At 46.1% G+C, this 22,056-nt stretch overlaps 1 protein-coding gene across 5 annotated transcripts in view; it reads left to right on the forward strand.

Annotated features, from left to right (window-relative positions):
* Nucleotides 1-22,056, forward strand: part of NRP2 (neuropilin 2) — a 114,151-nt gene that overhangs the window by 87,392 nt on the left and 4,703 nt on the right. For 3 of the 5 annotated variants that reach the window (XM_027588059.2, XM_027588056.2, XM_027588057.1), the window contains one exon: nt 21,206-21,256. In XM_027588059.2, coding sequence (XP_027443860.1) covers nt 21,206-21,256 — 51 coding nt within the window. Of the gene's footprint in view, nt 1-5,224; nt 8,747-15,258; nt 15,577-21,205; nt 21,257-22,056 lie in introns of those variants that run through there. The other 2 variants (XM_027588058.2, XM_027588060.2) reach the window with 2 other exon arrangements.

Here is a 22,056-nt window from a genome sequence, read left to right on the forward strand (position 1 = left end):
CATTCTTTGTGAGGTTTGCTCACGCAGACTGCCTCTCCTGTCACAAAGGGGGCTGACGTGCCCCTCCCTGCAAGCGTGCCTTCATCTAAACAGCTGCCAGCGTCACTTTCTCTAAGGGGAGAAGAACAGGTTTTTTTACCGACTTTTCCTCTCTCCAAGAAGTGAATGCCACCGAAGAGAAGGGTCCGAAACTGGCAGCCACCGATCTGAATTTAGGGGCATTTTGGAGAGAGATGGGAGCTCAGTGCAGTGTCTCCTAGCCTCGTGGAAGCCTCCCGAGGACCGCCCCCCCCCCCCCCCCCCCCCCCCGCCCCATACACTGCTCATAAGGCAAATAGAAGAGCCATTTCTCAGGGAGATTTTGTACTTTAACATTCTTCTTCCAAACAGATGAGTAGGCATGACCACATTCTTCTACTATCTTCTGTGAACTCTTCTAGAGGAGGCAACCCATTTTGTTGTTGTTGTGTGCTTAATCTCACAACTAAACAAGCCTTGTATCTGAAATACTCCTTCCCTAGCACCTCATTTTCAACCTGTGCAGAAAGGACTCTGAAGATAGGCCAGGCCTAAACAGTTCTTATTTGCCCTGAGCCTTTTTTTTCTTCTTCTGAGAGAGATGCCTCACCATTGGTGGCCTTCAAAACATTTCTTTTGGAGACCTGGAGGACTCCTCCAGGTCCAGAGGACATTTGATGAGCTTAGCTATGGGAGATGCTTTCTGTTTACCATGACTCAGTGGGAACTTGACTGAGACAGTCCTCAGACAGGTTTGGACAAAAGTCAGGGGCAGAGAGGGAGAGGACTACGTCTGTCCCATCCCAGCTTGGTTAGGACGGGGCTCTGCATAATTCTTCTGTAGAAGGAGAGACCGTCAATGTGTTGGGTTTTTGGAGACTCTGTGTCACAGGTCCTCAACTCTGCCCTTGTAGCACCAGAGTGTCCATGAGCACGAGGTAATAAGGGCGGCTTTGTTCTAGAATGGACAGAAATAGGCAGTGGGCCAGAGAGGTTATCTGAGCCCTGGGTTCCTGCCCAGGCCGAAGATTCAGTGCACGTGCTTCTGGTCCTGACCCTGCTACTTAGCAGCGCTATGAACTTCCTCCGAGGACTCTGCTCCCTCTGAGCATTTTACTTTGTGCTCCTCTGCCCTCTTGCTCAGTTTTCCTCCAGATCAAACCAGGAGAAAATCGCTTGTCCTCTCAGATCCTCAGGTCTCCCATCTGAGGGTCACGAGGAATAAACAAGGTGACTCATGGGAGGCCCGAAGCCCCACATCCAGCACTCAGGAAATTACCACTCACTCTAGCTGCTGTTCTGGCCACGTTCCCCAGTGGTCATTAATTAGTAACCCTAGTTGCACAATAGGAATGGAAGGAGCGCTACCCACTGTGTCCTTGTTCCCCCTTGGTCTCCTCCTGTGCATGGCTTCTTACAATGTATTGTTTGTCACAATTCAAATTCTTTGCCTTTGCATTGCCCCCTTTCCTCCAGGGAGCTTAGAACTGTTACAGATGGAAGCCTGCTCAACCTTGCAAATACACTTGGCGTTATTGACTATTTAAATATCTGTTTCTCATTATCTCACACAATGAGAAGACTTTGTGGAGAATTAGAGGATGGTAATTAATGAAAAATAGTTCAAGAGTTGAAAGCATGTTCCAGTGGGGGGGGGGGGGGGATGTAAGTGGTAAGAGTTAGTGCAATCTAAAGGAACGTTCAGGTCGGCACGTGGCCCGCTCTGGACAAGGCTAGAGTCTTCCCCACACTCTTTCTCCCATGTTGGGGGACCAGCCCGGGCTCCTTTGTTGCAAAGCAATGGCCCGGTCACCCCATGTGACTGAGCGGACAAGTGGGGCCAAAATAGAGCCACTCACCAACCTGGGGACCTGGTACAGGTGACATTTGTCTGAAGGGGGCCCCTTTTTTGCAACTTCACCTAGAGGGACCATATGAGCCAGCCAAATCACTAGCACTTTCCAAGGATAACTGCTATGTGAAGTACCAGTGGGTCATTAATGTTTTCCAGGGAATCTGGATGTTGTTTCAAATACATTCCCGCATCCATCCATCCGTCCGTCCATCCATCCATCCATCCGTCCGTCCGTCCATCCATCCATCCATCCATCCATCCATCCATCCGTCTGCCATTCGTTGGATTGCTGCTTTGGCAGGACATTTAGCCCCTACTGATCTGTCACCTTTCTTTCCGCTGTCTGGCAAAGCAGAGCCTTAGTATGCAGCCCTCGAAGGCTGCCGCAAAGCCAGATTCTAAACCAGCGATCCGCCTGCCTGTGGGAGTTGAGTCTCTTTAGCTGGAGAATGCTCTGAGAAACTCTGGCCCCGACTACGGGTCACCCAAAATTGCCTGCGAGGGATGAGGGGAGAACTGTGAAACGGATCCTCTCTTTTCTAACCCCCTTAACATTACAAACGCAACTCATGTAGCATGCTTTCTCAAAACAGTTGTCCCAGGAAAACATTTAAGGAGCTAATACACCGTCCATCGTGGTCTGCAAAATGACTTTTGCCATGAAAATTTTCTTCGTGTTGATAATTTAGGGGGAGAGGAGCATTGGTAGGAAAGGAGAAGCGGGTCTTCTACCAAATGTGGGGTGAGTCTTCCAAAGCAGAGCAGAACTGTGAGGCCAGAGGTCTCGCTCTGACTCTGACCACGTACTTCACGTATTATGACTTCCCCTCCCCCCGGTGGGCCCCCAGACCCTCCCCACCATGCCCCAACATTGTCGCCATCACAAGAAACACTTTAGGAGTAGCATTAAGGCCCAGCCCTGGCACTCTGAGCCTTGGGAGGAGGCAGTGTATTTAATGTTGAAAACCAGCATCTCGACTGAAGGAAAGCGAACCTTTGAACCTGAGACAATGTGATTTGGAGGGAAGGTGGGCAGTTGTGACCGTTTCCCACTCGACAGAAATGTGTGCTCCTACCTCTGTGGTCTGGTCAGGTGCTTCGTTCAGGTGGGGAGTTAATCCCTGGGGGCGAATCCCCTTCCTTTCTCTCTCACTGTGGCACCAAACCGAAATCAGAAATCAGAGGCAAACCCAAGGATGCCCTTTGGGGAGAGGGGGTTGGCGCCGGGAACGTCAGCCCGTCCCCACACACTTTGTTGTTTCTCGTGCCTTCTTCTGAGCCCACGTGCAAATCCAACAGCAGGACGGTTGCCAGGCAGCAGATACTCTTGTTGACCTGAATAATGAGTTGACACCAGTTCACTGTGGCTCGCAAGCTGGCCATTTCAAGGAGCCGTTTGCAGCGCCTTGCTTTCTCTGTTTCTGTGCATAATTTTCAATATGGTCACAAAGATTGACAGAGAGAGAGAGAGGGAGGAGGAGGGAGGGAGATAAGGAGCTTTCTCAGCTACAGCAATGAAATTATTTAAAGACAGAAACGATGTGGGAACAAAGAAAAACAGAGTAGGTGGTCATGAAGAAGACAAGGTAGAAAGGGGAGAGTGGGGCTGTTGATGGCCACCGGTATGTCTTCAGTGTGACACATCCCCGTCAAAGCTCTTCCTATACCGCGGCACTGCTGAGGGCCCAAGAGCCACCAACAGATCCTGCACCTTGGCAGAAGAGGATCCCTCACACGGGGGGAGCCAGTGAGTAAAGCCTGGGAGGGTGGGGAGGCTCCAAAAGTTATTCCAAGAAAAAGGTTCTCATGTTTCTCCCACTTCTGAGAAAACATCAGAAGGTCTGACCCACCCCTCAGCCAATCCCCAAATCAAAGAGAGGCATTCTGGTGTTCAGGCTGAGGACTTGGCCACCACTGACCCCCACGTAGGAGTCTTCACCGCAGAAGGTCTTTTAGTCACAAGCGCCTTCTTTGTGCATCCCCTGAGGTAGAAATCAGTGGGAGAGTGAGTTCTTCTGCTTGAGGGGCTCCAGGTCTCGTGGGGGAGGCATGGAAGTAGAAATCCGCCCTGGCTGCCCCTTGAGCAGAGAGATCCACCCACAGCGTAGGACCAAGGGTGGATGAAGAAGGCATCGGCCCCTCCCAGCCGTGGCTCTCCCTGGGGGATCCCCGGGTTAGATAGGCTGCACCTTTGTGGCCACCACCAGTTGATGTAAGCAACTAGGGATGTAAGCTTTCATAGGTTAAGCATGCATCATTTTTCAGAAGTAAAGATCATGTCTGGTTTGGGCAAGCTCCAAAGCTCCTAGTCCCATTCTGGGCCAGATTCTCATCTGATGTAAATCTTTGGGAGAATCAAGTTGTAGCACTGTTTTGCATCAAGTGGGACTCTAGCCAGTCTTTCCCCAGAGTTACCCTGGGCTTACATCTGCTATATCATCTCCATGGCAACCAGAGGCTGGCCAGTGAATGTGGTTGCCTTCGAAATCCTCTGCTAGCTTCTCTTCCCTCCTCTGTCTTTTCTGTGATTAAGAATGATCTTCCTGCCTTGGCTCTCACTCTCTCTCTCTCTCTCTCTCTCTCTCTCTCTCTCTCTCTCATACCCACTATCATTTGTGCCCACATTTTTTTGTTGCAACGTCTTTCCAATCAGGTTTTAAGATCCTCTATCCAATAAAAAAAAAAAGAAAGAAAGAAACGAAGATGTGTTAGTCATGGCTTGACAGTGATAACTGACCTGTTTAGACAAGACCAGGCTGATTTCAATGGGCATGGAAGCTTTGGCAAACCAAAGTGGAATTCACCTTTAAGTCTAGCCAGCCTAATTAATACACTGTCTAAGAATGCTGGCCAACCAGACCAAATATTTCCACCCATTCAGAGAATCAGCCTTACGGAATCTCGGAACTCATTTCAGCATCATTTACTTGTGTGCATTCATGTGTGTATGTATGTGTGTGAATTAATACCGCTTCTATCTACGATAGAGTAACTGTGGTTTAACAGAAAGAAGAAAAGAGCCTTGTAATCACGCAGCTCTTGGTTGACTCCCATACTTACCTACTTACTTGCTGTATAACCACTGTTCATTTAACCTTGCTGAGCCTGTGTTTAGACTTCATCTGTGAAATGGGTCCGACAGTACCTATCTCATACGGTTGTGAGTAGGAAATAATATCAATCATTTAAAAGGGCTTGGCACAAGCGAAATACTCAGTACCATCTTATTCCCCTGTCCCCTTCCCTATCCACTCCAAAGCATGTATGTGTTTCTTTTTTTTTTTTTAATTAATTTTTTGATTAGTCTGCATGCTCTCAGCCTAGCAACACTCTTCTGTGTCTCTCCACCAGGGGGCACCCTCCTACCAGGGACCGAGCCCACAGTGGACACGGTGCCCGTGCAGCCCATCCCAGCCTACTGGTATTACGTAATGGCCGCCGGGGGCGCCGTGCTGGTGCTGGTCTCCGTCGCCCTGGCCCTGGTGCTCCACTACCACCGGTTCCGCTATGCGGCCAAGAAGACCGATCACTCCATCACCTACAAAACCTCCCACTACACCAACGGGGCCCCTCTGGCGGTGGAGCCCACCCTAACCATTAAACTAGAGCAAGACCGCGGCTCGCACTGCTGAGGGCCGAAGCAAAGGACAGCACCCAAAACAAACGAGAAAGACTGCAAACACGTTGCCTCGATTTTGCACTTTTTTCTCCTTGCCTAGTCTCTGTGTGAACTCTCAGACATCTCTCTCTCTCCCTTTCTCTCTCTCTCTCTCTCTCTCTCTCTCTCTCTCTGTCTCGGGGCCCAAACCCTGTGTGCTTTTATTCCTCCTGACCATTGTCCTTGGGTTCTTTTTTTTTCCCCCTTTTGTTGATTCCAAACCAACCACCCCAACTCTAATGCTGCATCTTGGAATATGAGAAGAGATACACCCCTCAGCACTTCACAACTGAAGGCTCAGCTGGTTTTCTTTCAGAGACTGGTTCCCTGTTTCTTCCCCTTGCCTTATCCCCTACCTCCTCTCGGTGGGCAGTCTGCCAGGAGACTCGAGAGGAAACCTGGCTCTGTGTGTTTGTACATAGTATACATTTGCGTGTGAATAGCTCTGTGTGTGGGGGGGGGTGTGGGTGTGAGAGAGAGACTGGCTCATTGTGGGGGGTAGTGTGTGTGGGTGTGTTCAGAGAGGACCCCCTTTAATTCTTGTGTTACTTCTCCGGGGGTACATGTTACAAGAAAATAATATACTGTACTAGTTTTGTTTACTTGGAGAAGAGATTGAAGCTTTTTGTTGCCTTATCTAGCTCTGGCTGGGTTTCTGTTGGCTACCATTATCATCTCCAGGTACCTAAAAATCTAGAGGCCACATGAGATGAAAGGTGGCCCCTCCCTTCCCTGTCCCCTTCCCAACCCATCTGACCCAAGAGGAAAGTCCCCCCAACGCACTCAGACATGACCCGTTGTCCTGTCTCCTGGAGTCTTTGAAGTAGCAAGATAGCAGGCCTTCGGGTGTGTGCAGAACCATCTCGACTTCCAGCCCTGAAGCAAATCTGTCTCATGTTGCCTTATAAAAGAGAAGCTCATAATGAATGTTTAGCTTTTATCAGTTAAGTCCAATCTTGGAATAAGTCATAAAGAATAACAAATCTGAAACTGGCGTAGGAAAAGCAGTAGCCTGTTTTAAGTTGGGAACAGGAGGTGGAGGACAGAAGGGAGGAGAAGGAAGGACTGAAGTGTGGTCTTTTAAAAGTCTCCTCACTCGGGGGGGGTGGGGGTGTTGTTGTGCCCGACTTGGGATAGAATTGAGGAAGAAGGTTAAAAATCATATTCTTTGGTATTCTATTGGTCACTGTAATAGTATTTGTAAAATATGGGGGAAAGGGATCATTTGCTTTCCTTTCGTGGTGTTAATGTGTGCCTGAATCTATAGCCACTAAAACGTAAGACTGTCCACCTGACTTATTTAAATATTATAAGAAATATAAAAAAGTAATCATTTTTTTTCATGTGTCAGTATGCTACCCCTTAAAGCATTCGTAGCATCTGGCAAATACACCCTCATAGGCTGGCCTGGCATTTCCAGATGTTGCTGCATCGGGAGAGGATATAATGAAAATAAATCTGTTGCTGCCCATGTGTCTTCTCTAAGCAACGCAGGGAGAGGGATGTTGGAGATAAATTGCCTAATGATATTGCACAAAGGTTAGATTCAATAATGAAGTCAATATCATTGATAGGAAATGCGTATTTTAATGAGACGCTCAGCGAACTGGGGCTCAGCCATGGGGGTGTTGATTTCTCACCTTCCTGCTCGGAATCCACTGGGGAAGGATAAGATTCTCTCCAAAGATGGTTGCCTGGGCTGAGAGCCTCCAGGTACCTTCTGAGAACAAAATATTAAATTTTTTTTGGCTGCTTGGGAGAGAGAGACTTTTAGCATTCTTTCAGAATACACTGGCAGATCCCTCCAGCACACACTCACTTTCACATCTGGTTTTTTTCATCCTTCTGAAAGAAAGGTGCTCTCCCACTCTTATTCTATTTCAAAGAGCTACTCTGTCTCAACCACAGCAGCGCTGCCAAGAAAGAAAAGATGAAAGGCTAGAGCATGAGCTACCTTGAGATTTCAAGTGTCCTACCCCAGCCGAAGATGGAAAAAGAAGCCAAGAGAGAGGGGAGGGGAAAGGGCCCAGCATACCGTGTGATGAATTCCATGCCAGTCACTAAGGGCTTTTTATCTCAGGTGTCCACATCCAGTTGTGCGTTTGGGGCCAGGCGTTCCCTTGAAATGATTGGCGTCCCTGTAGGCACCCCGTGAAGGGGCATGGTGTCAGGAAATTACACCTGGAAAATCCAGCCAGTGTAGCAACTGTCTGAGTTACTATATACCCTTGAGGATTTCCCTTCTTTAAAAGAAGATGACAACAACTTTGTGCATTTGCTGTGTCTTTATCTGATGCCCCGTGTGGCATCATCTTTATGTACATGCCATAGTTGAAAATATGAGACTGCTCAAATCTTTGTGAATCCCATGATGCAGTTCAGCTGGGGATGTCACATCTCTCTCACTCTCTCTCTCTGGCCCAGCAACTTTCATAGTATTATCCAGGTACTATGCTCAAAGGGCAGCTCTTCTATAAAATCATGCTTCGCAGCTTTAGAAAGCAAAATTCTGTATTTCATAGAGGGCGGGGAAGGATCACTCTCTTCTAAGAAAAATAGACTGGACAGGTGAATGCATGCATGCATGTGTTTAGAGTTGCTTCTCAGAAGACAAAGAGGTGATAGCAACTATTAAAATATAAATGAATGAATGAATGAATTGAAGGTCTAGCTTGGGCTGGTTAACATTTTTGCCTTAGTAGAGGTTCCGTCTCAACAGCTCCAGGAGGGAAACCCATATCTCTGGGGGGAAAAAAAAAAATCCCTTCCTTGATATTATGCTAACAATTGCTATCCCCCTAATTGCTGGTGAAGGTAGAAAAAAGAAAAAAAAAATCATAGCATTGCCCATTGACAAAACAGGACACTGAAAATAAAATGAAATTGTCTTTTCCCTTATCCCACATTTTTGGGATTAAAGCCAGAATAGGATAGGAAATCCAGTAATATTTCCAACATTGATACCCCATCTTTAAAAAGACCCTGTCTTTCAAATGAAACTAGCAGGCAAGCAAACACCTAAATAATCGAAAATTACCAAAGAACAACAACAAAACAAGAAAACTTAAAGATTTTTACTTTCTATTCTTATTCCCTCTTCCTGTAACTGTGACATCTCTTGCATTGCTCAGTTGCCTGTGTGTCAAAATAACTTGTGGACATTGGAAACTATTTGAAAATGTATTGTGTGGAATGTAATAAAATGATGATATTTTTATACAAACATCTGGGCTTTTTTTTCACTTTTGCCTCTGAGAACAAAGTTGAAATGTAGGCTTTGAACAAATTGATGTTTCCAAAGTTTGCATATCGCCTTCTGAGCTACAGGGCCTTGCTGTGGGAGGTAGGTGGGTTTTCCTCCTTGAGGCTGAATGCCAGCTTTTTCTTCTTTTATTTTTATTACTGCTTGTTAGGAGTTTTATCCAATTTGAGCAGCTGAGCCAACTTTTATGATTGGTGTGGGATTTTGCAAAAGTTGCTAAGTGCTAAATTGCTCAGTGTGATTCCACAAAATTTTTCTTGATGGCAAATCCCTGGAGATTGGACTCTCCTGTCAAGGGGCCGCAGGGGGAATGGGACCAGTGGAGCTGAATCATGTCCTCGGTCCTATGGAGACAGATAGCTTCCTCTGGAGAGGTAGCAGCGACATCATACCCCTTGCCTACCAAATTATTTCTTCCGTGGGGACATTGATCTCCAGTTTATGAGCACTTTCCCAGACAAAATGGGAACTTACCGCATGTTCAAGGCTCCAAAATATTCCAGACTTCATTTTGGAGCAAGTAATGAAGATAATTATATGATGACTATGAACCTGGAACCATCAGGCTGGAACAGTTTGTAAGAGGAACTTTCTATAAAAACTTCAAGAGGGGCTTGGGGAAACTTATGCAGAAAGCCAGATCGTGTTGACATGTATTTTTCTTCGCTTCTCCTTTCTGAGTAGTTAGTGATTAGTTATATAAAATATTTCTATCAGTGGGGGGCTGGGGGGAAAATGTAGGAAATACCACCTCCCAGCTGTTTAATGCTTCTAAATGGTGGTCAAGAAGAAGTTGAAGGATTTTCCACCACCCCCGACTCATGGGGTGTATTAAGAGCATTCCATCAACCCAGGAGCCTTCCTCAGGGGTCGAAGAACCATCCTTAAAGGTCCTAAGGAAAGGGACATGTCCAGAAGACCCTATTTCCAGCAGAGTCCTGCTTTTTCCCCTCGAAACCCAGATTCAGGAAGGAGTTGTGTTTTTTGTTTTTTTTTTTTTTACATGTGTAAACCTGTCCAAGTGGTGCTGAAAGGAAGCAGGCTTTGGTTTTCAGATCTTACAGGAAACTCTTTTCGTACAGATGGCTCAGTATAAATGTTGCTATCTGTCCTCTGAAGGAGAATAGAGTAGAATGCCCAAGCGTTGTTTGTTACTCTAATGACAAAGCATAATTACCCTTTTTGTCTAAATAACCCTTGGGTTTCCTTAAAGCCATTTGTTCCCATTAGTAAAGGAGAAACGGAAAGCATCTCAAAAGTACTTATTTCAGGCAAAGACCCAGGCTCAGTCAACATTTTCCTGAGCTCCAGGACCAAATTTGCCCGACTAAATTAAACTAGCCATCCCTTACGCTTCATTAGGATTACCATTTTTGGAACCACCTTTGAGCATCTCATCGTTGCTCCTCCTGCTTTGGTTCTAGTCCCAAGGCTTATTCTAGAAGTATTCTATCTTCCCCAAAAGGACAGAAGACTGTTAGGGCGAATCTTAGGCGTCGAACACACAGCACTGTTATCAGTGTGGCATTTCAGACCGAGCTCAAGCATAAATGTTACAGAAATTGTGTTTCCATGGATCATAAATACCAGATGTCAAGGCCCAGTATGTCTTTTTCTGGCTCCTACCTGGCCCTTTATGATGGTTTAAGTGTGTGTTCTCACTGTTGAAGCAAGACACCATCCCCCTCCCCAGCCCAGATCACCCAAGCCCAGCCAGTCTGCAGCGGCACTGCGTTCATTTTCCTCACCCCTGTTCACTGACTTTGCAATTGCTTTGCACAAACACTGTGGCCTTTCCGTAATCTTTGATGAAAAGAGCTTCGTTTTTAAGTTTCGATTTGTCTGCGTCGTGGGCTACCCATCTGAGCCAAACTGCGGATCTGTAGGTGCAGCTTATTTTCTCTCTTTAATTGTGCACATTGCTGGGGCTCTCACAGCTGTAATTTGCCTTTCATCCACTTCAGTGATGGCCCAAAGAAAACACAAAACAAATCCAGCCAGAGCAGAAGGAGGGGAGAGGGGGACGCCAGCTGATGGTCTTACAGTCGGCAGGGAAAAGAATCGCCTTACATAAATAAATTAAAAGCTAAGAATAGTGTAGGATTTAATTAAGCCTGACACAGATCAGGTGCACTGAAGTATGTCTAGAGGTGAGATCTAATCAGAAACCCACACCCTTAGAAGGCGTCAGGCCACATGCCTCAGCCAGAGTACCCTTGCGCTATGTGGGGGAGTTCCGTCTGGCCTCAGACCTAAGCACTGAAGAGATATGAAATTTCCAAAAAATAAAACCCCTTTTAGCAGAGTATGGCACCGTGGAGAATCTAGGTGCTTCCAGGTAACCAGCAGAAACCACTCTTGCCCCTAGCCCAGTGGGCAGAAGACCCAGAATCATTCTACTCTCTTCTGGGTAAAGTAATTGTTCTTGGGTTTTGCTGTCACTGACCTCCAAGAGCCAAAAAAATCTAAAGGCCCATGGGCATTGGACCAAGAAATAGGAAAGGCGGTTTGAAAAATCAGCAATGGACATTCTAGTAGCAGTCTGGGTGTTGAGTAGGGAAACATCTTGTTTTGGAGGCTTACAACCAGAGTGGTTATTGATCCTGAAAGAAGTTGCTGGGGAAATTTTAGGATAATAACTGCCTGGGTTTCTCACTCTCTCTTTAACTTACAAGTTATACACAACTACATCCTGGAAACATGCAAATAACACAGAAGAAGCAGAAGTCCATTTCCTTGCTAACCAGTCTCAATCTCTTCTCCAAAGAGAGTAATCACGAGAAACAGTTTGAGGTATCTCTTTCCAGGCTTTGATTTATACCATGACAAACATGTATATTTGTGTCCAGTTAGTGTGGTTTGGTTGGATCGTGGTTTGGTTTTGTTCTGCATAAATGATTTCACAGCATTTCCTTTGTTGGACAACCTTCTTCCTTTTCCTTTAACAAAATCTTGACAATACTTCAGTCCACACCTCCAGACTTACCCCATCCTTTTTAGCTCTTGCATAGCATCCCATATTGTGTTGACGTACCATAGTTTATTAACTGCTCCCTTACCTGTGGGCATTTGGGTTGTGTCTAGTTCACTTTTTTCCCTGTTATAAACAATACCATGATGAACATTTTTGAGGTTGCCTCTTTGTGCACGTTTCTCTCCAACAGAATTTCTGGGTCAAACAGTGTGCCTAGTTTCATTTTAAGGGATGCTGCAAATGGCTGAGGATTACCTTTCACAGTGCATCTGTCCCCATGTGCAGGATAGTGGATCTCTAGTGGACATCCTGGGTTCTGTCCCCTGCCACATCTGCACAGGCCATGTGATCTCTGTGACTATCTCTCTTCCCTAAAGTGGGTGGAGTGCTTGCCAGAGAAGACTTTAGATAGTTTTAACTGCAGGGAATTGTAGTTGTGGGGACTTTTTTCAAAAACTGTCCATTGCTGGAGGATGTGGGCCTGGCGGTACATGACAGCTCACTGGAGCTGTGGCCGCCGTGGCACAGGAGTTAATTCCATGCCTGGCTTCTGTAGGCAGAGCCCTGTTCTCCATGATTAATGAGTTCTACTTGGTTTCTTCAAAGAGGGACTGTGCTGTGCCTTGCTCTTATTTATTTATGTTTTCTACTAAAAAATTCATGTAAAAAAACATCCTTTAAGGTCAGTGCACCGTATTGTGCTGCAGACTAAAATATTACAGCAACCACAAGCAGGCCCACAAGCCGACAGAAAGTCTCCAATCCTTGTGGCCTTAGGACCGAGGCCCCCACACTGGGCCTGAGCGGAGCAGGCTCTCCGGGCCAAAAGGTGGTGTCCAGCTTTCTTCCGAGGAGGTTCGGGGCTGATGTGACCCAAGGAAAGTCACCAGGGGGAGTGAGGTGGTTTTCTAGTGGGAGGTTTATATGTGCATGCCAAGCTGCTGGCCCCAAATGGCTCCAGCAAGGAGTGGCAAGTGGAAGAGAAACCAAGGGGCCTGTTTATTCAAAACACCGTTTCTTCCAAGAGCGTCACCCTGATTTCTACTATGTGCTAAGACAAAGGGTTTAAATAATAGGACTTTGACTCTGAGCATAATGGACAGTGTCTACTGCCATATATGGGTTTTATGGGCTTTTTCTCTGACCTGCCAAAAAATCCAGGACGTCTGCCTCTTGGGCATGGGGTTCAAGTAGATAACTCGGGGTGGCTCAAGAAAGAGAGCAGCATGAGCGCGAGGTATGGGTGAGCTAGAGATATGTCACTGCAAACACGCGTACGCACACACACATGCACACACGCCTTGTTTTGTCTTCTAATTGTGCAAAATTGAACTCTTTAAAGATCATTAACTAACATACCCCCTAAGCAAGGGCTCCGATCCAGAACTGGAATGATAGTATACCATGTCTTGGCTTTCAGCAATCGCGCTTTCTTTGTCAGGTAGCGGGACTCATTAACACGACGCCTGGACTGGAGTTCTCTGACTTGCTAGAGGGCAGCCAGCTCCAGTGATGATGGGAGTACAGAGAAAGCTTTGAGCCAGAGGGGGCCTTGACCAAAGTCCTATTCTCAGCCAGCCATCCCCCATTATTGAGGCTGCATTTCAGCAGACTGTTAAAGAACCATTTTGTCCCTTTGTGTTTCCTAACTGCCACCCAGGGCCTGGGAGAGGGGGTATGAGGACCTCAGGGGCCCGTGTGGACTCCCCGTTGCTCTGCGTAGGCAGTTCTGACAGTGGGCACTGAGATGCGGAGAGCAGCATTAGGACCTAGACAGGGGCTGACGTGGGTTGTAAAAGCAGCCCCCCCACCAGGGAACCTCATCAGCCTCGGCCAACTGTAGACCAAGCAGGTGAGCTCAGGAACAGTGTTCATGGGAAGTCCAGGCCCACCACACTGTCATGGCTGTCTGGCTTTGCAAATCCTCATAAGGCCACCATCCCCTCCTCTTTCCCCAAGCAGGACCTGTCTCCGCCCATCTGCCTTTGTGCCAGATATTGCTAGTCTTCAACCTCCAACCTCCCCTTTCTGCATCATCCCCCTCTCCTGGGCGCCCCCCCTCCTACTCTCCTCTGTCACTGTCACACCATCACCAAACCCTTTCTCAGAAAAGCGTGGGGCAGATTCCCTCAAAACTCAATTGGTTACTTTCCTCCAAGGAGTTGCATTCTTACTGGAGACCAAATTATTCTCTTATGTGATAATTACAGTCCTTGGTCACCAGCAGGCTTCTGGGGGAAATCACCCCCGAATGGGTAGAGAGAGGTACCTTTATGGAGCCCCTAACATCTCACAGAGTTGTCGATTCTTATGTTCTGAAGAAGAGCCCAGCTATTAAGTATAGCAAACTCCCTTGGTGAGATGCATAGGGTGTTTTCTTCAGGGACTTATGAAATATGAGGGGAAGATTTAAGAAGACATCTTTGATCACATGGGGAGCAAACGCAGTTTTGTTTCTTTGACTCCATCCTTTCACTCACCCAGGTCATAGGGAACTATGACACCTGAGTGCTGTTCCCAGTATGCACCCTTCCTGAGCGTCAGGATTGGAGGAGAGGAGAAATGTTAAAGCCCACCGGGGGAGCTCTCTGAAATGTGAAAATGTAAGACTTTTATCTCAGGAAAAAATAAGATTGGGGAGGGACACCTCTACCCTGAAATTTTATAGTTTCCTCACCTTCCTACTCTAAGAAGGTAGCCAACAAAAGAAGAGCCTATTTCTTGTTGACATGTCTACCTATAGTCATGAAGAATGTCTCTGATTTTTCCAAGACTTACGGTGGAGGACAGATTCCAGAATTTTCCTCCATCACCGTAGCTGGGTTTTTCCAGCCTGCACAATTGTGAATCCCATCTTTACAGCGAAATATTTCTCTGGCTGCATTTTTCTTATTTTCACACCATCGTTGGGGCTCAGTGGAGCCCTTCTGGCCTCAGCTGCTCATCCGCCTCCACACTTGAAAATATTATTAGGTCATTTCACAGCCTTCTCATTTGCAGTTGGTATTTCCAGGGCTTTTTAGTGTTTTCTCCTAGTTATTCAACTAAAAATAATAAAAAATAATGGCTAAATTCAAGTTCAGACTCCAGATATCTCAAACCAAGGCCCCCATGTTTTCCAGACTGAAACCGTTTGAAAACTCCAAAATCTATTTTTTCCATGACTTTGCATATATTTGGCTGTCAGCCCAAGAGAAAAAACCCATGATAAAGGATCTTCTGGTGGTGTTTCTAAACTGAAGCCAAACCCGGCAAGGGATAAATGGCTCTCAAGTACCCTGACTCCCTAATGGAGGAGCTTTGGCAAAGTTTTCATCAACATCTGAACTCTTGGCTCCTTGTAGCAACTGGGGATGAACAAACTGAATTAGGGAAATTAAGTGTGGTGGGGCGGGGGGAGCTTCAGCCAATACTAAGTGTTAAACTGAATTAAACACTTCGAAAGGCCAAGAAATAGCTCCTAGTCCTTCATTATTTCTCATTTATTTCAGTCTCGGTGTTATATCTCCTGCTGGGATCAAAACAAAATGGCTGAGAAAATTTTCTGAAGACTACTCCCATCTGAACAGTCCAGTGATTTAGCTGGCTCAGGGGTTTCAAGAACTTGGAATCAAATTCAGCAAGGGTTCTAAGTAGCCAAGAGCTTATCCCACATAAATCACAGCCCCAAACAAGGTGTCGAAAATGTGGCTTACTCAATTCACCACTGATTTGTTCAATGACTTACTGCATTTTTCGACCCTCCTTCCTCAATTTCTTCCTCTTTAGAGGCGATGACACCTGTACCTGTGAAAATGAATGATTTTGATGATCCCCTTTGTGTAAGAGACTCTTCAATCCTTGCTTTTTTTTTTTTAAAGATTTTATTTATTTATTTGAGAGAGAGAGAGAATGAGAGATAGAGAGCACGAAAGGGAAGAGGGTCAGAGGGAGAAGCAGACTCCCTGCCGAGCAGGGAGCCCGATGTGGGACTCGATCCCGGGACTCCAGGATCGTGACCTGAGCCGAAGGCAGTCGCTTAACCAACTGAGCCACCCAGGCGCCCTCTTTAATCCTTGCTTTAAAGGCTGGTTGCAGTTTGGTGGGTTAAGTGGCCATGTTATCAACTGGTTTTATCAGTTAAGGTGGAGGCTTAACACTTGGGGCATAATTTACCCTCTTACTTCCTTGATTGCCAGTTAGCAGGGCTGGTTTCTAAGGCAAATGAGCAAGTATCGAAAACAGGGGACCTTGTGGTTTCCCCTTTACCTGTCCTTTTCGTGGTCTTCTCTTTCCACACACACACACCTTAAGATGGCTGCCTTCAGGGAGCAGCGACCCAGGAGAAGACAGACCTGGGGGGAAGACTGAGGCAATGAGTAGTGTGGGGCCCTTTTCTGTGGGAGTCACCTTGTCTGCCTCAACCAGCAGCTTCTTGAGAGAGTCCTCATCTGAAAGGCCCTCTGACCTTTCTCATTTTCTTCCCATAAGACACAGAATTCTAGAGCAGGGAAGAACGCCAGTGGTTACTTGACAGAAGAGCAAACTGAGACCCAGGGGGTTTCACCCAGGCTCTCACACCCGGGGTGGATCGCCAAACTCAGACAAGAAGCAGGCAGCCTGTTCCCAGTGTAGTGCTCTTCCATAGCCCATGCTGCTTCCCCTCAGATACACAGCAACCAGGCCTCCACCACTCGGAGCTGGCATGGAAGGAACTCTTCATAGACAAGTATGTTAGTTATCCTGAAATGATCTACATTCAAGTGACCCAGGAATGGGCTGCCCTAAATAATTTATCTAAAAATAACCAGTGGTTTGGGGCAGGCTTCTCACTCCCCGAGCAATCTTTCGAAGCTCCTTTTACGATGCAGAAAGTAAACAGAACAACGTCAATGCCAATACACTCGCAGAAGACCACAGCCTAGCAGAAGTTGGGAAAGTGAAGGTGGAAAGTTTTCTATGAGTACCTGCAGAAAAGCAGTCTTAACTCCAAAGAATCTTCATGTAAGAGGGGAAAAAAAAAATGGAAGAAAATGAGGGAGAGTGGAAGATAAAGCATGTGTGCATGTGTGCATGCGTATACAAGGCGGGGAAGGAGAGGATGGGAAGGAAAGACTGAGAGAGGGCATTCCTGTTTGCGGCCTGAAGCATGCTCAGTGGGGAATTTCCCGGCTGCAGGTTGGAGTGTTGGGGGTGTTTCCCCTGCATAGCATGTGTGGTCTGACCAGGCAGCGTTCCAGACCCTGCAGGGAGAAACACATCTCCTTAGAGTAGGTTTGTAGGTTTGGTTTGTGACCGGGTATGGCCTTTCAACTTTTTGTGCCATAGTGTTGCAATTTACTGACAAGGACACTTGACAGTCTGTGACTCTTCTGGTGTGGAGGGAGTTCCTGGAACAGTGAGTGAATGTTTTCATAACTAGCCCCTACAGGCCTCTTGCCCTGAAAAATCAGGACTAGAGGGGATGGGTAAGAACTTGAATCACTCTTCACTGTGTACCTAACCCACCTCTTGATGGTGCTAAGGGGAGGGGCTCCTGGGGAAACGGGACTTTGCAGCCAAGGCTTCTATCGCAATATGAAAACGACCAGATTTTGTTGAATTGTGTTGTTTGTTTTTTAAGGGGTGGCCACTCTGCTCACTTGATGACTTGAACTCTATGAAAGTCCTTTCCAGTCCTGCATGAGTTCACTTCTTCCTTTGACTCTGCTGGCTCCCAGCAGCTGGTCAGGGAGGGGGAGGAGCAGAGACCTGACTCTCGCAAAGGGAAATCCAGGTGGAAGATCTGTAGCCAGGCATGGCCATCTCTTTGAATTCCTTAATGGATCAGGTAGAAGTGAATTCAAGCCAACACCAAGGGATCGGTATATGAGTGAAAAGACTCAGGTGCTATGTTTGGAACCATTCCTTTCCGTAGATAAAGGAGCTAGAACTCCCCAACCCCTACCTCGCAGCAGCCTCGGTTCCAAAGCATCCTCCTCCCCACTCGCATGTTTCCCTTCCTGGCAGCGGCCCAGCCTCATGTGTCCAGTCCCCACCCTGGACGCCTGCAGCACTTGGAGTCCCCTCTGCAATGCCCCGCTTTCTTTTCTGCTGTTATGGCATGGACGGGTCTTTGCTTCCCAACCATGCTGAAGGGCCTTGATTGTAGACATCTGGTCCCATACATCTCCGTTTTTCAAAGTCCTCAGTGTGGTTCCTGGGCACCTTGTAAATCCCCTTTATAAGTGATGGTTGGTTAATTGGTTGGTTAATGAAGACGGCCCTTGGAAGAACAAGGTAAATCAGCCTTCCCCCCTCTGAGTAATGCCTGTCACGGAAACCATGAGCCTCAAATTTCAAATCAGATTTTCGCATTCATGAGAAGTCCTCCTGAGTTCCCATCAAAGTGGTGAGCCAGCAATGCAGGCAAACAGCCAGAGAGTGTATATCCAGTCAACTAGGATCCGTTACTAGCCTGTTAGAAGAGGGTCGTGTTGATATGGTGGTAATTGCAGTGTCCTGTCTATATCCAAAGAACTCACTGGGTGGGGGTGGGAGGCCTCCTCTGGCCCTAACACAGTACTGAGAGTCAGAATTCAGGCTTTGGAGTCAAACTGGCCTGAGATTGAATCTACACAGGGTCCCAGAGGAAATCGGGTCATGGGAGCACAAAGGTTGAAAGTGGAAGTTGTGTGGGTGGTAAGATCCGTTCCTGATCTGTGTTATCCTATAGGTGTGGCCCATTCCACTCTCCCTCATCCATCTCCCACTCACAGGCACACACACCCACTGAACCAGAGTCCTAAAAGGTCCTCTCCAAGTTTGTCCTTTACAAAAAGAACAATTCAATTCAATTCCGAGTCCCTGGTCCCTACATGCTTTTGCTGTCTTTTGCTATCAGGGCGGTGCTGCCTCCCCTTTGTGTCTTGAGCTCACCATTTCTCCCTCCTCTCTACCCTTGCCTTTTCTAGCTAGAACTACAGGGACCTGGCGGGAGAGCCACACTCCTTTCCTGCCAACATCCTGAGGAAACAGGCTCAGGTTTACCTATTGGGTTTAACAGAAAAGGAAAGTGGCCCGTGAAGGGCAAAGGGCCTTTTAAGAAAAAAAGCTCTTAATCAAACACAGATATCAAGAATATTAGCAAGGGGACTAGAGAAAATTGCTATCAAAGTCAATTGCTTTTTGTACAAATGTTCCCTTTATTTGCGTTTTCCCCAGTGTGCCATTCTTTCTTTAAGGCTTGGTGAACAGATGCGCTTTTGAAAATGTTGATTAACTTATCCTTTTGTCGACCCCTTCCCACTCACCTAAACTCCTGGGAGCAGTGATTATACAAAAAGCCAAGTCAAGCCTCTATAGTGTTCTTCTTCACCTTGAGTAGCCTTTGATTCTCCAGGTGCAGAAATCTCAGCCACATCTGGGCAATCAATTTCAGAGAACCTTAGAAATGGACCAGTTCTTGCGAGGTCATCTCATCCAGTCCTCTATCTCCAGAGACAAGAGGCTGTGATCTCCTGGGGCGAAATGTTCTCATACTCATTACCATCCTTTTACCCTTTATCCTTCAAGATCAATGCCACATACACCCCTTTCCAGCCATGATCAATAGTGTCCTAAGAGTTCTTCCCTGAGGGTATGAGATGGAGCAAAATGGCATTCTAGCCTCCAAGAATCTGTCACATCCTTGGCAGAAACCAAATCCCTAAAAGCAAGAACAGGATTTGGCCCAAAATTCACTGGCAAGAGCCCCACAGTTTTTGTGCTAGGCAGATTCCCATATTCTTATCCAGTGTTCTGCATCTTTTAACCGTGAAGGTGTTAAGGCATATGAGCAACCCATCAAAACAATTAATTGTTGGAAATGTGATGGTTTTCGTCCATGTTTGTTTGTTTCATGAGGTTAAAAAAAAATCTCCAGGTTGACTTTCACAAGCTCGGTTTGATCCCTATGACAGACACCACCTGCCTCTTGTTGATTCATATTCACATCTTCATTTCAAGGAAACAGCCTGCATCATAGGGGTCTGGAGAATAATGCAGGGGATGGGCATTGAGGTGGGGAAGCTGGCGTGACCTGCAGGTGCCAGTTGCTGTGCTATAAACATGCCAGAAACAGGCTGGATTTATGGCAAATCAGTGCCACATGGCATTGATCCTTTCAAGTGGGGTCTTGGCAAGTTGTTTTGTTGCATCCCTTGCTGGCGACCAGGGGGATCAGAATGTGCTTTAGCACTTTGGTCAGGAATGAGGAAGACTTCTATCTAACATGATTAAAAACACGGCCTCCAGGAAAAGACTGAATTTCGAGCATGGCAGTGATAGATCAATCCTCAGTTCAGGTCATGGTCAAGTAGATCTTCTCTGAGATGTGCTGATGAGGGAAAAGTTCAGGCTGGTCTGAAGTTCGTTCTTTTTTTTTTTTTTTTTCCTCTTGTTTGATAGTTTTAGCTGTCTGGAATTTGGGCTTGGCTTAAACCTGGATTTTTAGGTATCAATTTATAGTGCTGACCTCAAGGTTGTTCACCTGACTTGGGGTTCAGTAAAACTCCTAAAGGGCCCATATGCTTGCTGGTGCCTTCCTGAGCTGATGACCAGGGCAGGCATAATTAACTTATGAGAAAGAAAGAAATGATAAATCACCACGTCTTGATTCTCTTCTTTGATGTTTTACCATTTTAAACAGGTAATTTTCATTGGCTCTGATTTCTGTAAGATGGACAGCATAGTGAATAGAGAGACTGTCTTTCCCACCTCCCCCCAAAAATTATCATAAAAAAAGAAAAGATAGCGATAACACTGGAGAAAATTCACAGTAAATTAACTTAGCTCTATTCAAGCCTGGGCTAGTCAGATTGGATGCCCGTGTTTGACCTATTCTAAGCCATAAAGAAACCCAGTAGGAAAAGTAGACTGAGGAGGAAAGATGAGAGAGATTAGCACAGATATGTGGAGGTGGTCAGGCATTATGACATTCTTTTCAGTTCTACTTCTACATTAAAACATAAGATGATGAAATGTGACTTTGTTAAATTACCATACATTTATTTGAAATCCAGAGGAGATAGACCCTCCTAGCATATGTCTACTTAGATGCATGCATATGAGGAGGGTCAGTTATACTATATAAACATCACAGTAATAGCAACTGATGATGGGCATGCCAACCAGGTTGCCTTGGATAAATGCAAACCTATACTGGCAATGAACTACAGTCATTACAACAACACAAGTGAGGATTTTCTTGGCGCTAAAGACCTTTTTTGTTTCTTTTCTTCTGGTTGCTATTAGAAACAAAGACAAATCATTTGAAGGGGAAAGAATCCAGTAATGTACACACTAAATGATCTAGAAGTAGATGTGATTCTTTAGCTGCCTACTGTACCAGGGAGTCACTCTGAGGAAGGTTGCATCTCTGCCTGTTAGCCATGGCGATAGAACTTGTTATAACTTGATTTGTTTTCTTTTTCTTTATAGTGGACATTCCAGAAATACATGGGAGAGAAGGCTATGAAGATGAAATTGATGGTGAGTATTGGTATGATTTAGCAGATAATCATGAAATTCAAGTTTGGTTATAAAGACGTCAACAAAAGTAATGCCTGGAGTATTGGAAGGCCAGAATTTAGAACTACCAGTCAGAAATGTAAGTGAAAAGAATCCAGAGAGGAATGACGAAACCACCAATTGCTTTGTCAAGGTCAGATTTAGAAATTTAGAAAGTTTATTGAGTTCCTTCTGCCTAATCTGAAACAGGTCCCCTACGTAAGGCAACTTTTGACATTGATGGACTTAAAATCTGGATAAACCCTTTAGAAGTAAAAGCCAGGTTCCTCTATATGTGTTGCTGCTTGAACCCATTCACCTCTTCCCGAAAAAGGACTTGAGAAAATGAGTATAAATGTGAATATTCTCCTAGGCTTTCTGTGGTTTCCTGTTCCCTGACTTGAGGGGAGCCTTTCTCACACTATCCAAGACTCCAAGTTGGGGCCCACTGCAAGATTTAGGTTTCCTTTCTACAATGCCCATCTTGTATTTTCATGCTTACTAGAAGCTCTATTCTCCCCCTTCAAATACACATACTTCAGGGGGCTGAAGCAAGAGCCTTGACTGGAGGGCCACCGAGCAAACATGTAGATATAATTTCTCCCCTTGACTCAGGGCAGCACGGGTCTCTCTGGACTCCTCCGAGTGCCAGAACTGATGTCCAAGAGAATCACCAAGGTTTCCCTCAAAGAACAACTTTAGACCAAGATTGATGCATTTAAGAAGAGCAGTTTATAGAACAGCTGCTTTTAACCTGACCTTAATCAAACACTTCAAGTACA

This window comes from Zalophus californianus, chromosome 3 (assembly GCF_009762305.2).
Source record: "Zalophus californianus isolate mZalCal1 chromosome 3, mZalCal1.pri.v2, whole genome shotgun sequence".
NCBI lineage: Eukaryota > Metazoa > Chordata > Mammalia > Carnivora > Otariidae > Zalophus > Zalophus californianus.